At 37.1% G+C, this 16,319-nt stretch overlaps 1 protein-coding gene across 1 annotated transcript in view; it reads right to left on the bottom strand.

Moving 5' to 3' along the window:
- Window positions 1-16,319, bottom strand: part of glra3 (glycine receptor, alpha 3) — a 69,620-nt gene that overhangs the window by 9,188 nt on the left and 44,113 nt on the right. Inside the window, exons 7-8 of the mRNA XM_026944828.3 lie at window positions 10,213-10,427; window positions 7,879-8,028 (exon numbers count right to left, since the gene is read on the bottom strand). Of these exons, the coding sequence (XP_026800629.2) occupies window positions 7,879-8,028; window positions 10,213-10,427 (365 nt within the window). The remainder of the gene's footprint in view (window positions 1-7,878; window positions 8,029-10,212; window positions 10,428-16,319) is intronic.

Here is a 16,319-nt window from a genome sequence, read left to right as displayed (position 1 = left end):
AACTTTGATTAATAGTAAATGCCCTTTTACTATCTCCTCCTTGTGCAAGATCTTGACTGCAACAGATGTGGAGAACAAAATAGCCACCCCTGCACTAAGATCTGTGCCATGACTGAGAGCATGCTGTCCCTCCCACCACATTGCCCATTCAAGCTCATCATTAGCATCACTGTGTGTTTCTTGAAGAAGAATAACATTAAGCCTCTTTTGCTGTATGACCTCTGCCATTAAGGCAAGCTTATGTCTACCCCTCCCACCACTGATGTTAAGAGAGCCTACTCCATATTAAAGTGGAAAAGGAAGAACAGAAAGGAGAGCAAATAAAAGAGAAGGAAAGTGACCATGTGATGCATGACTGGTTTGCAAAGCTGATGCTTTTTCCTTGCCATCTTTCTCATTTTTCACAGTGCTGCAACATCAGTCTAAAGCGCTTCTGTTTGCTCAAAAGCTCTAACCCCACGCTCTTCTGGAGTCGTACCACTGACTTTATAAACTTGTCTTCATCAGGAAAGAATGTTTTTAAAATCACCTGTTTTCCAAATGTCTCATCTAAAAAGTTATTCACTTCCTCTAGTCTGTACAGGGACTGGTCTACCTGAGAAGACCCCTGTGACACACTATCAGGGATACCAGCAACAGATTCCTGTGATATTTCACTCTCATTTATACTGTTTCCAGTTTCACCCTCGTCTGACAAATCATTTCTACGAGATCTGTGTTATTTAACATATCACCCCACAAAGCATTATTAACTTTTTCCTCAGACCTGGTCTCACGACTCTGCATTATCACCCCACTAGTAAAAGGTATCGCACTTTCGGCCAGTCCGTTCCACCGCGGGGGCAGTGGGCTCCGACTCGAATCAAGCGGGAAGCGCCTGACTTTCCTCGGCATGACTCGCCTCGGAGCGTCCAGTGAGCTCCTCCCGATCCGCCGCTTCGCCATCCGCCCCACCAGCCTCCACGCTGCCACTATCTGATCCTTCCTCTCGCCCCCGGCGAGGGCAGGCCAGCCGTTTGTGCCCGATATCACTGCACTCAAAGCACCTCATAACGCCCGTACTCGCATAAATCAAGAACATTCTCCCTAAAAACATAAAAACCTGTCTCCTAAAGGACGTTACATATTTCAGGGTAGAGTGTTTACAGCCTAGCGGGATCTTTTTAAACGCACTAGCAAATTTTCCAAAGAGTGCGAGCTCGCACTGCAGAACCTCATTAGGCAAAACAGGTGGACTATTTGAGCTTGTGACTTTTACAGAGAGGGTGAACAGCGGGAAACAGTGTACCATCATATCATTAATAACATTCCGCTTTCTAACACACGATTAACAAGACGTTGTTCATTTAACACACCACTACTGCTTTATTCATGCGGGAAGCGGATGTAATGTTTTCACAGCCAACTTTCTCTCCAACCGCCAAAAGAACGTCCTTCACCATGACCCCTTCTTCAGGTACACACCTGAGGCCATGGTGGAAGGATAACGATGGTGTCTCTCCATGAGAATCTCGGTTGGGATAAAGAAAATCCAACCAGCACAAATCACTCACCAAGTCACGCAGAAAGGAAGAAAAAAAGTTTGAACAGATGTGCTGCTCTCACTCGCAGAATCTCACTGCTCACTGCACACAGCCCTCACCCAGAGAGAGAGAGAGAGAGAAATGGAGAAATGGAGAAACACATACAAAGAGAGAAAGATACAAAAAGACAGAGGGAGAGAGAGAGGGAGAGAGAGAGATGCAGAGAGACAACACCGAGAGAGACAAATGGGGAGAAAAAAAAAGTAAAGAGAGAATGGTGGGAAAAAAGAAAGAAAGACAAAGAGATAGAGACATAAAGAAAATGGGGACAGGAGAGACAGAGAGAGAGAGAGAAATGGAGAAATGGAGAAACACATACAAAAAGAGAAAGATACAACAAGACGGAGAGAGAGAGAGAGAGAGAGAGAGAGAGAGAGATGCAGAGAGACAACACAGAGAGAGACAAATGGGGAGAAGAGACAGGGAAAAAAAGTAAAGAGAGAAAGGTGGGGCAAAAAGAAAGAAAAACAAAGAGATAGAGACATAAAGAAACAGGGAAAGGGACAGAGAGAGAGAAATGGAGAAATACATACAAAGAGAGAAAGATACAGAGAGAGAGAGAGAGAGAGAGAGAGAGAGAGAGAGAGAGACAACACTGAGAGAGACAAATGGGGAGAAGAGACAGGGAAAAAAAAGTAAAGAGAGAAAGGTGGGGCAAAAAGAAAGAAAAACAAAGAGATAGAGACATAAAGAAACAGGGAGAAGGAGAGAGAGAGAGAGAGAGAAAGAGAGGATGAAACAGGGAGAATGAAAGGGAGAAAAAATATTTGAAGGTATTACCAGTAATTTACAGCGATGGAAAATTGGCTCAAATTGTAATAGAGGAATGTTACTCCTGTAACACACAGAGCGCACTTTAGACTAAAGCTGGTGTAAAGTCTCACACATGGCCTCTATGAGGACAGGATAGTGAGGACATGGTGGAGTTTTGGTAAAGCGACTGTTCTGTACTGTGATCGTAGTGATCGTAGTGATCACATGACGTTTCACAGCTAACTTAACCCACAGGTCCAGCTGTGCTAAGTGTATTTCTGTTTCTCTAATGCTGTTAAGCTTCAAATGATTAAACATGTCTAAAAATAGGGTGACACATCATCTGATATGTCTTTGATTGTAATCTCATAATGAGAAATATTTGGTAAATTCCAATATGTTCAAGATATTTTCCGTTCTCATGAGACTGGATTAATACAGTACATATGTTCCTCCTGCTCTAAACCTAAAGCAGCCATCAGCATTTATAATACCTTCAATCCCTAGACTTAAATCTGGCAGGCAGCCAGAAGCATCATTAATCAGTCATTAATGCTTTATAACACACACACACACACACACACACACACACACACACTGATAAATATGTACTGTAATCACTTTACAACAGCATGACATAGCACTATAACATCTGACCTTTCTGGAAATACATTAGTGACCTCACTTTGAACTCAGCCCTTAATGAAATAGGCTTTTAAGTTATCTTTATGCCTGGTGTGACCTTTGACCTTTGGTGATAATCTGATCTCAGGTTTCCCCACCTTACATCTGACTCACTAAGTTTTCCCCTATAGAGCTTTTCTCCCATTTATGTGTAGTAGGAGCTGATTGGAAACTGGGAATCTGTCAAAAGTCATTTGTCTTCTAGACTGATGCTTTTTGGATGAATCTTGTGGAAAATGTTCCTGCAACAGAGATGTTTATTCAGGAGACTCTGTGGTGCAAAAAAAAAGCATGTATGGAATTGATTTGGCAAGAACATAGAATCAAACCACTCCATTTTTTTTCCATAACAGATTAGTACTGGCAATGAAACAGAGAGGTTTTCTTCCTCCCTCCATAAACACAGTCCTACACACATGGAGTAAACATGCGCTCCATCGAGCAAGGGTGGACAATATCCTGAGAAATCAGACTTACGGTTTACATACAACGAGACTAAAGACGTTCAAATTCAATTTTTCACACCTACACACCTTTCATGTTACCATACATATCCTGTGTTAAGTTAAGAGTATCTACTTTATTTCCATAAGACAGTGGTGTTCAAACTTTTTTCAAAGGGGGTCAGATTAGACTCCATCAAAATACCAGTCATATATATATATATATATATATATATATATATATATATATATATATATATATATATATATATAGACGTGTACTTTCAACCGCTGCACTAAATCAGAACCTTATTTTAATAAGAATTGTTGACGTGGCTGCACCAAAAACCCTTCGGCTGTGTTTAACCCTCTACATCCTATGTACCTTTATCATGTACAACAGCTATAAAATCAAACCCACAGAGGAACCCGACGTTTCCAACCACAGCTACATTTTTAACTAAGCAGCATTACACACTGTTGCATTACTTTGTTTCTTTGGCACAAGAAAAGGTCTTTCCTCACAGCTTTTCTTTCTTGATAAATACTGAGACATTTTGTGTACAAGATGTTCTCAGAAATATCTTTCTAAGAAAGAAGAACAAAAGGAAATTGTCAGCACTGTCAGGTCCGGGCAAATGAAGGGAAGAAGGAGGGATAGACAAAAATGGAGGGATAGATAAAATGGAGAGGGTAGGTGAGGCTAACTCCAGGCTTGTTTGTGCTGATCGCTCCGGTTGCGTGAACCAGAATGATCCGTTAGCAAGATACCAATAAACCGTCTATCCTGGACATGGCATGATGTGAAGTCTGAGTGCAGCAGTGAAGTGTATCAGAGTAAAGCTGCACTTCTGTCTTTCATCTGCATGAAGCCCTGAGTCAGCAAAGCATCAAGGCAATTTTATCTGAAACAATAAAACCTCCAAACCACAGCCTTCACGCGTATTAGTTTCAAAAGTAGAAAAAAATGAAGTATGTTAAAGCTACAGTCATACAGATTAAATTAATAGTGATAAACCTGGGACTAATGCTAACTGGTGCTTCAGTGATGATTCATTCATCTTCGAGAAGCGCATTATCCTGGTCAGCCTTTCCCTGGAACGCTAGGTGTGCGGTGGGAATACACCCAAAAAAGGACACACTCATTCATACCTAGTGTATCCAATCCAGCTACATGTTTTTTAACAGTGGAAGGAAACTCATGTGGACACAGAGAGAGCATACAGAGAGTAACCCGAGCTCAGGATCAAACCCGAGACCCTGGAGCTGTGGGGTGGTAACGTTACTCGCTGTGCTGGTTCAGAGATTATTCAAACTTCATTTGGAAATGCAAATTTCATCTCTTAAATTAACTCCTAAACAGACTACACAACAGACCAGTGTTTTATATAACTCGTGTAAATATGTTGATTAGTTCGAGTTTCTTGGATCAGTGAAGAGATTTGGCGGTTATGTTTATGAAAATGTACTAACATTAGAAATGCCACTGGTTAGCACCGTGGGACAGACGTGCTGTAGCGTCGCTGGTTTGCGTATCGTAAGCTCCCAAGGCATCTTCGTTATTCTGATGTTCAAAGACTTTTACAGAATTACTGTTTAAGAGAAATGTGTTTGGCGTTGCACATGTTTCACTAGTGCATTGAGGTTTAATTTACACAGGGACTAAAACGTGTGTAATCCTTTATATTTCTGTGAGGAGACATTTATTTACCATTTACTGGAGTCTCCAGTGTCAGTGCTTTGTAACAGTCAGAGGTGAAGCTGTAACTTTAAGGTTTCCGACATGTTCAAGAAAGAGGAGTTTCCAGTTTCTCTCTAACAAGCTGTGTGTGTGTGTGTGTTTTGAGCATAACATTACACATAACTATAAATGGATAAAAAGCATGACCTGTCATACTTTAGTAAATAATAGTTGTAATCATTGGCAAATGGTCCATGTTAGCTCATCAAGTTGCCTTTTTAAGAAAAAAGTCTGTTTCAGAGGATTTTAGCTATGACTGGGAAATGTTTTAAATCCAGTAGGTCTGAAAAAACAAACACACATCTTTACTAGGACTGGGTGATATAATAATATAAAAAAAGTGAAGTTGATTATTTTCCTAGAACAAAAATAACATACTTGTTCTTGGAAGATGATCAACTCCACTTCATTACAACACTGTCACTGATTATTTTCCTATGACAGCACAACACATAGTGTTTTATATATTATCATATCACCCAGCCCTAGTAAAGATGTGTATTTGTTTTTTTAGCCTAATGGATTTTAAATATTTCCCAGTCATAGCTAAAATCCACGGAAACAGCCTTAAAATGGCAACTCGATGAGCTACCGTGGACCAGCGTAGTTTTCCGAGAACGTGGATAAGTGATGTGGGAAGCAGGGAAACATGGACACGCTGGTAAACGATGGATCGGGTCGGGGTGGGAGTCACAGCACATCCACGGTGTTTACCCCGTCCATGAGATCCGAGGTGTTACCTGGGGATGCATACATGCACTCGGAACTCGTTAAACTGTTCATACGATGGAAAGAATCTGGGATTTCCTCATCGGATGTGTGACTGTACAACTTTCATGGCGCAGGAGTGAAGAGGGAGAGACAAAAAAAAAAAAAGACAAAAGACAAAAAACAGCAAGCAAAACAATACAGGATGATTGCATGACAGCATGCAGGAGATAGACTTCGCCTGCATCAAATAAGGAAGAAAATAAGGAAGAAAGATGAAAATAAAACCAGAGTGTGTGTGAACAGGAAGCGTGATTAACTCTCTGACCACAGAGTGATGGTGAAACTGCATAGCATGCATGCTGACTCAAAATGCTCACTAAACAACAGTTGTGTAAGTTCATTTTTTTGATGAAAAATGAATATTTTGATTGTTCTTTCCTTAACTGAAAAGGTTCTACTAAAAAGACAATTATGCACAATTTCCCTCTTTAGCTCAAATGTTGATGTTGAAAAAGTTGCTCAGCCAGCCCATGTTTGGTGTCTTTGCTGTAATGCAGCTATGAAGCTAATGAAACCGCAAATCAATAGACGCTTATAGCTACCAGTATAGCATTGTGCATGTCTAGTCGGCTTTGTGGAGCTGTTCACAGTCTCAGGCAGACTTATTTTTGTGGTTTTTGTGGTATGTATTCAAATGAGCAACAGGATGTTACAGAGCTAAAACACTGAGTCACAGCTCCATCGCTTATCTCCTCAACACATAGACACCATCTGTAGGAGTGGTGTCTGAATTTAGTCTGAAACTAATTGTCTATGAAGAATCCAGGAAGTAACTGCAATGTACTTAAGTTATAATAGTACACAAAGTTTCCAGAGTAAGCAAAGTGCATTTAAGGCAGTAGGTGGTTGATAAACAAATGATATGCAAATGATGATGATGTAATACCTGTAGTACAGCATGACTTTCATTCCATGTAGAACACTGTGCATTTCTTCTAGTATCTTACTGTAAAATGATTCATCTTTCATCATAAAGAGCACATATTTTAACATGTATAGATAAATGCAATGCAGGTGACAGGAAGGAGGTAAGAGGATTTGAGCCCTGTGTCCTTCAGAATGCTGTAGTACTGAAATAAGCTCCATAACTCAGATTTCATCAGCTGTCATTACAGGTCATGGCCTTCAGGGGGCAGTGTTGTGGAGCACGTGATTCATTCATTGTCCAGAAAACAATATAACAGATATAATATAAACATCTATTTTATATATATATATATATATATATATATATGTATATATATATATACCCACACACACACACACAAACACACACACACACACACACTCAATTTTACAGCTTCTGACCCTTTTGACCTTCACTCCATATTAAAAGAACAATTCATAAAAATATAATATAATATAATTCTACATAGCACTATTCAACTATAATTCACATTATGAGATAAAACAAACCCCCAACCACACACTCACCCACACACACCCACACACACACACACACACACAACCACATATTTTTCATTGATGATGATGATTATTATTATTATTGTTGTTGTTGTTGTTGTTTTTCTATAGATATTTTTACATAAAGTGAGATTAATTAATTAACTAAGTATTTTTCTTCTTCTTCTTCTTTTTCATAACAACAATAATAATAATAATAATAATAATAAGAAGAAGAAGAAGAAGAAAGATACAATATATTTGTTAATCAGTGAATTAAATGTTCAAATAGTTCATGCCTTTTTCATTCATAATCCACCCATCCATCCATCCATCCATCTGTCCGTCCGACCGTCCGTCGTTGTACCCCCTCAAAATTGGCACGTTACTCATAATTTTCACATCTATGTGTTTTTTCTTGAAAAGCAGACTTTCTCTACATTCTTTTCAAAAGTTTTGTCAGACTGGTCAGTGTTCTCTCCATCCCCTGCTCTCTCACCTTTCTCGACTTCTTTCTCCGCCGATGGAACCGCAGCAGCTCCTTGTGCTGCCTCGAGACAAAGTTCACCGCTGCGTACTCCAGCAGAGCCGAGAACACGAAGAGTAAACACACGGCCATCCAGATATCTATGGCCTTCACGTAGGAAACCTGCATCAAACACACACACACACACACACACACACACACACACACACACACACGCACACACACCCTAGGTAACTATAATGCACTGAGGTGTAAATGTGAGCTTATCGGGTGTGTTGGAATGTGGAATGATGGTATATAACAGCCAGCGAAGCAGTCATGAGATTTCTTCACAAACACGCAGAATAATTGATGATATTCATAACTATAATTATATCTTATAATAATATTTAGTATTTTTTCTAAAGAGGTTCATTACTGTTTTCCTTAAATGATGCCTAAGAACAGTTTTGACTGAATGTGGGTGATATGAACAGATTTCCTTTGGCTGAATGTGAATAGAATCATACAAAGAGTTATGAATTCTAACCCCGCCCCCAATCTCAACTCCGCCCCCATAATCTTTCACCCCTTAAACTCCTCACTTTTCCTGTTAGTCTCACTGTAGTTACTGAATAAGATATCTTACTATAAATAGGGGAATAGTAAGAGTTTAGAGAGAAGTAAATATGAGATGGTGATTAGACAGACAGACAGATAGACAGATAGATAGATAGATAGATAGATAGATAGACATTTTCACTCACAGACAGACAGACTGACTGACTGGCACACAGTCCAATAGACAATCTAACAGACAATCTAACAGAGAGACAGACAGGCAGAACGACAGGTAGGCTGATAGACGGAATGACGGACAGATAGACCAACAGACAGAAAGTTCACAGAGAGACTGATAGAGAGACAGACAGACAGACAGACAGAAGAACTTTGATTTGCAGTGATGCTTGCAAGTGGAGCCAAACCATGTAAGCAAAAATAAATTCCCCCTAGAGACACAGTTTGATATTTACAGTTCTTGATACGAAACTGCCTTTTCCTAACCTTTTCCTAACCTTTTCCTAACCTTGTCATGAGTTGAATAGTTTTGTTGTATTTTAGTGTTTTCATATCACCTTCTTCTCAGGACCATGCCTCAGAGCTGCAGGTCTAAACCACTGATCCTACACTAGTGCAGGGAAAAACTCTTATTAGAGACTAGTTATTAGAGAGCTATTAGAGTTACTAGAGATTATTAAAGAATTACCAGTGAGTTATTAGAGTTAGTAGAGCGTCACTAGAGAGTTATTAAAGCATTATTAGAGAGCTATTAGAGAGTTACTAGAGAGTTATTAGAGTGTTATTAGAGAGTTACTAGAGGAGTTATTAGAGTGTTATTAGATAATTACTAGAGAGTTATTACAGAGTTACTAGAGGAGTTATTACAGCATTATTAGAGAGTCATTAGAGCATTATTAGAGAGTTACTAGAGAGTTATTAGAGTGTTATTAGTCACTAAAGAGTCACTAGAGAGTTATTAGAGAGTTACTAGAGGAGTTATTACAGTGTTATTAGAAAGTTATTAGAGCATTATTAGAGAGTCACTAGAGAGCTATTAGAGAGTCACTAGAGAGTTATTAGAGAGTTCTTAGAGTGTTACTATAGAGTTATTAGAGTGGTATTGGAGAGTTATTAGAGTGGTATTAGAGTGTTATTAGAGCGTTATTAGAGTGTTACTAGAGAGTTATTAGAGTGTTATTAGAGAGTTCTTAGAGTGTTACTAGAGAGTTATTAGAGTGGTATTAGAGAGTTATTAGAGTGGTATTAGAGTGTTATTAGAGCGTTATTAGAGTGTTATTAGAGTGGTATTAGAGTGGTAATAGAGAGTTATTAGAGTGTTATTAGAGTGGTATTAGAGAGTTATTAAAGTGGTATTAGAGTGGTATTAGAGAGTTATTAGAGTGGTATTAGAGTGTTATTAGAGCGTTATTAGAGTGTTACTAGAGAGTTATTAGAGTGGTATTAGAGTGGTATTAGAGTGGTAATAGAGAGTTATTAGAGTGGTATTAGAGTGGTATTAGAGAGTTATTAAAGTGGTATTAGAGTGGTATTAGAGAGTTATTAAAGTGGTATTAGAGTGGTATTAGAGAGTTATTAGAGTGGTATTAGAGAGTTATTAGAGTGGTAATAGAGAGTTATTAGAGTGTTACTAGAGAGTTATTAGAGAGTTATTAGAGTGCTATTAGAGCATTATTAAACTGTTATTAGAAAGTTATTAGAGTGTTATTAGAGAGCTATTAGAGCATTATTAAACTGTTAGTAGAGTGTTATTAGAGAGTTATTAGAGAGTTACTGGTGAAGTCTGACCTTAGGCAGAGAGGTTCTGGAGCCAGAGCTCTGTGTGGTCATAGTGAGCACTGTGGTGATGCCCAGAGCTACGCGAGCAGGAGCAGCGTCCATGTTGATCCAGAAGGACACCCAGGAGAGGATGACGATGAGCAGACTGGGGATGTACATCTGGATCAGATAATAACCCATCTGCCTCTCCAGGTGAAAACGCACCTCGATGCATGTGAACTTTCCTGCAGGAGATGAAGTGAGGATTCTGAGTTTTCATTTCCTCGGTTATCAAAAACAGCCGTCAAAAGAAATTTCTTATCTTTCTTCATACAGGGAAGTGGTAGCTTAGTGGTTAAGGCACTGGATTACTACTCAGATCATGAGTTTAAATCCCAGCACCACCTGTCACTGTCACTCCTGGGCCATGGAGCAAGGCCCTTAGCTGCATAAATTAGGTTAATGTAAATGTACTTTTCTCTGGATAACTTATTGACTGAAAGACAATACTGTATAACATTTAACACGTCACTATCTCAAGTTAGAGAACATCATTAAATAAAGAATAAAACACTTTTTATTATTCTATTATAAAAAATAATCAACAACAGAGTAGTGTGATTTATAGTTACATTCAGTGTTGTGGAAACAAGTTAGTTCCTGTTCTCACTTACATTATAGCAGCTATAAACAGTCGTATCCTCACCAGCCTCTCTTTTTTCTCTCTGTTTTTTATTATTTATTATTATAAGTTAATAATATATATATATATATTAAAAAAAGCAGCTTGTTATGTTACCAATGAACCCCAAAGCGTAAACTCCTCTGTCCTGAAGACATCAGAAAACATAAAGTTACAGCTTTATCTCTGACTGTTACAAAGCACTGACACTGGAGACTCCTTCCATAAAGACTCCTTCCATAAACATCTCCTTACAGAAACCTTCACCATATCAACGAGTACACGTTTTTAATCTGTTTGTGTGTAGATTCCAAGCTGTGGTGTAACTTGTAATAAAACAAAGGAGAAACTAAGGAACATAAAAAACGTGAGGTAACATAACGTGACAGATAGCAATGCTAAAGTGCTGTTCTGGTGTTTTTGTGAAACATTACTCTGTGTGTGTGTGTGTGTGTGTGTGTGTGTGTGTATGTGTGCGTGTTCACTTTTACCCAGAGATTAGAGAATTGTAAAAAGAGTGTGATTTCATCGTGAGACTTTGAGTTTTTTTGTATTTCAGGTCAGACGAGCCTCAAAGAAATGTGTATTAGGAGTAAAAAGGTTCAGCGGTGGAGAACACAAAGCCAGCAGTGTGTAGCAGTGTGTAGCAGTGTGTAGCAGTGTGTAGCTGAGCACACTTCACAGCATTGCTCTGGCCTTGATGTGGCTCAGTTTAATGAAAAAGGCTTTCGCTCAGAAGCGAGAACGTCTACATGGAAACCTTTTCCTCAGGAAGACAGGTTGGGAGTAATTACGGAAGATGACATTTAATAATGACATGTTATAGCTTGTTAATTATGAAAAAGGAGAAAGGTCAACCCCCAAAATTCTCAGAAATCCTGCCAAGTTCCAGATCACAGCTTCTATGTTGTATTTGCTAAGGAATGAATAAATCATAGCTTAAACTGTTATTTATGCCTGTTGTCATGGTTACATTCCAGCATGGTCACAGTTTATTAGCTGCAATTTTTTTTTTTTTAGAACGAATGAATCTACATTAGACAATAATGGACACGTGGCATCTAATTGGAAATGAGTATTTTTTTTGCATGATATAAAATATGTCATGTTATAAACATGACATATTTTATATCATGCTCAAAAGCATGATATAAAAAATCATAACATAAAGTCATAACATAAAGTTCATAAAGTCATCACATTTATCTAATGTTATGCTAACTGGAGAACAATTAGCAAACAAGTAGCATGTGATGAGTTTTTCAGCAATGCTAATATGACGTTCTATCATTTATGGACATTTATGATATGGTTATGCTAATTCTATGATGCAAGGTTCAAGTACATTGTCCCAGAGTTTGTAAATCTGGTTCTGTCTCTTCGTAGCTCAAACTTGAGCACATTCCAGGCTGTGAAACGGATTTGATTGGCTGGGACTCCCTGCCATCTTTGTAACAGTGTTGTCTCAGTGCTTGTTTAAAATTGATGAGCGTGAAAAAAGATCCATAAAAAGACCAGACACTATTAGCTTATGCAGGCTTCATTAATCCTAATGAGCTGTGCTAGCCATTTCTGCTCTACACTATCTCTAAGGAGGAGCGGAAACCTCTCACTGTAGGGAACAATCATGATGTTGGAAAGTAGTACAAAATTTAACACACATAGTGTGGATTTCTGATCATCAGCTCCAGAACCCTGAACATCAGTCAAGTTTCAACCTGCCTTAGATTCTGTTCCCCTTAGATGCAAATTCACACCAGGATAAATGTCTTTAGAGAAAAGAACAATTTTTGAACACAATGAAATAGACAGTAATTGAGAATTTAGTAACTGAAATGAAAGAGAGCCAAAAATGAGAACGAAAGCAAATACAAAATGAACTTTTAGCTGTTAGCTGGACAGAGCAGCTACAAGGCTATAATGTTAACTGTTAAAAGGTTAAAATGTTCAAAACATTGAAATGTGAAAATGCTATTTTTAAATGTTAAAAGGTTAAAACATGTTTAAAGGTTAAAACGCTTAAAAACCATCGAGTGGTTCTTCATTAGGTGGTTGCTATGGTATTTCAGGTGGTTGCTAGGCTGTTGCTATGGTATCGCAGCTGGGTGCGAGGCTGTTGCTGTGGTATCCCAGGTTGAGATATCCCATGCAGCAACCGTCATTCCCATCTTTCCCAAAAGCACCAGTGCCCTATTCCTGTATGGGATTTCAAACTCTGAAGCAACTGGTTCAACCTGTGACAATGCTCCAAGATTTTTTTTTTATATATACAGAACATTAGAATAATAATAATAATAATAATAATAATAATAATAATAATAATAATAAGCGTATGTTGGCTCTGTCAAGGCAACATAATGATAAATGGATAAAAACTATTCAGGGTGGTCACAGTAACACTTCATTACACCACCCTGCCGATGATTATTTTCCTATAACAACATGCCCACATTGTGTTTTATTCCTCAATTAACTAAGTAAAGAGAAACAAAACACAGAAGATTTTGTGACTTTCATTTCATTTCCTTTTCAAACTGGGTTTTATGGCTCGAGCTGCTCCATACAGACCTGACAGCTTCAGCACTTTACTCTGCTAACTAGTTATAAATCTATAGATAACCCTGTATAGATAATTGAGGGTGTAAATCTACAAGATAAAATGTTTCAATTACAGGGTTCTTGCTGCCAAGGTCGAGCGTGCTCCTCGGGAAAACTTTGACCCTTGAACTGGAAGTGGTCACTGATGTCACACAGATATTTCACTCTTCCAAGGACTATTGGGACGCAGTGCAGGAATAGGAAAATAAATATTCATTATTCCTGGGTATCTTGTATGTTTGCCAACAGACATTACAGTCATTTACTGTAATATTTACTGTAAATATGTAAATATTTACTGTAAATACTGTAATAATACTGCAAAATAATAATTACTGTACTATAAATATCACATACTTTAGTATTTCACAGTCCAAGAACTATTTTTATTTTATTATGCCATACTGATAATATAGTTTCTTAAAACTAAGGACTTAAAACTAAGATAATAATAATTCTTAACAGTTTTATTATTCCACATTACAGTATTCCATAACTGCAAATGTATAACTAAGTGCCAGCTGCATGAAGGACGATTTCCAAATTATATAGAATGGGGTCCAAAAGTCTGACAGCACTAGTGAATATGCTTCTATTTTCCATTCTTTTCTAATTTAATACAATAATTTTAATTACAAATGATATTACTGACAACAGCTTGAGTGAAAAGTAGAATCTGAGAAATATTTACATGAATTTCTGAATATTTGGTTCTTCCCCTTTTTGCTTTAATGACAGTGAGCACTTGAGCACGCATGGACTCCACAAGCTTGTACAAAAACGTATGATCCCTTTTAGATCCATCAGAGTGTCGTCTGATCACATACTTCAGTAGAAGAGATTAGACATGAGGAAAATCCGACCTTTTTATACAAAGCAGTTAACGTGGGCAATATCAATAGAAATAATGCAGAATCTTGAATATTAAATATTCAAGATATTGAACATTTACTTTCTTTGTTTTTAAATATTTCAAAATTCTAAAACCTTCTGTTTATTTCTAATTTTAAATGAAAAAAAAAAAAAAATCCCAGATTTTTAACGTGGTCTCAGACTTTTGGACCCCACTGTATAGATTTCTATATTTATATTGAGTTTTTTGTGTGTTTTCAACATTACGTGTTCTACAAAACCTTAATATTGAACAGAAAGTCATTTATCCAATCCAATGCATCTATTCGTTAAATAAACGAAGCATTTCTTTCTGATCGCTCCATACTGCTAGGCTGTGTAGGGATTTCCCTGTGGTTTCCTGCTTGACAGCGTGTGTGTGTCTTCTTCAGGTCAGTCGCTGCGTTGCTCCATTTGACTGACAGAATTCCTATGCGCATCACTGACGTGGAAAATGTCCCACGTCAGGCATCGGGTTATTGACTCCCACTCGAGATGGGTCCTGTGGAGTGGCCTGGAGGTTAAGTGATTTCAATCAAGCTGAGGCACAGTGTCAGTCATTCTGAAACACAAATGCATGGGTGTGTGCTAGAACACACCAGAGACAGAGACTGAAACAGAGAGCAAATTGTTTTAGCGCAGCAACACTCTGAATGCTAAACCGATCCAACTGGAAAACAGGGAGGATATCCTTTAACAATTCCTATGAAGCCCATATTCATAAATCATTATAATACACTCGAATAATGCCTCATAAAGCTCTTATGCTGTGCTATAAATAATTCTAGGAACACAATCTATGAAGGCCATGTGTATAATGACCATTCATAACATGGCACATTCCTGACGCATCATACACACTGTTATATCCATTTATTTCATTTATAGTCATGTTTATGTTCATGTTTTTTTTTAATAACTCTTACAATCATCATTAGTAAAATGAGTGTAATCTACTAAGTGTATTTTTTTAACAGACATTATATTAGCTTAGAAGTTGTATTTGTAAAGTGTCTCATTTTAAACAGAAATGTTTATTAAATCAACTGGATTTCTAATGTTTATTATAATAATATCCAAACTTACAATGTGGTTATATATAAATTTAAAGCACTAAATTTACAAAAGTTGTTGTAAAGTCTTCTAGACTGTTGTTACGTTATAAAGTTTTGCACTCTGTTGAAAAGGTGTAATATTTTGCAGTATGTTGTAAAGTTCTTTAGTGTTTTGTAGTATGTAACAATCTAAAGTTTTAAAGTATGTTATAAAGTTTTATACATTTATTGAAAATTTGTAAAGCTTTGTTGTATGTTGTAAAATTGTAAAAGTTCAGCAGTAGCATTTCATGATAATCACTCTGATATAATTCATTATGAAGCAATTATATTATTTTGAATATTAAAGTTTTGTAGTGTGTTATAAAGATGTAGAATTTTGCAGCATGTTGTAAATTGTAATTTTTTTTATAGTGACTATAACATTTTAAATAGTGACTATAATGTTTTAAATAGTGACTATAATGTTTTAAAGTTCTGTAGTTTGTTGTAAAGTTTTGTAATATGTTGTAAAATTTGTAGTATAATCATTTTTTTAAAGACTTGATTAAAAAAGACAGGCCTCATACAGTCATACTGCACTATGCAAATGTATTAGAGATGCATGCATTGTATTATTTTTGTATTTTCATAAATAATTATAACAATGTGTATGATGCCTTATGAATGCATTATAACATGATATGAATGTATTCATAGTTCATTAAATGTTACCATAATTCCATGATAAGTTACAATAAAAAAACTCCATCATATTAAAGATTTTAGACGTACATTTTGCTTTGTTAAATAACACATTTCTTTAAAAAAAAATCTGTTTATTATTACTCGTAGTTTATGTGAATGAGCTGTTACTATAGAAACGATAACGTATTAGAACAATTGCATTGATATGAACCTGTGATTTGCAG

Source organism: Pangasianodon hypophthalmus, chromosome 3 (assembly GCF_027358585.1).
Source record: "Pangasianodon hypophthalmus isolate fPanHyp1 chromosome 3, fPanHyp1.pri, whole genome shotgun sequence".
Lineage (NCBI taxonomy): Eukaryota > Metazoa > Chordata > Actinopteri > Siluriformes > Pangasiidae > Pangasianodon > Pangasianodon hypophthalmus.
The sequence above is the reverse complement of the archived record's forward strand: the minus strand, read 5'-3'. Positions and strand labels throughout refer to the sequence as shown.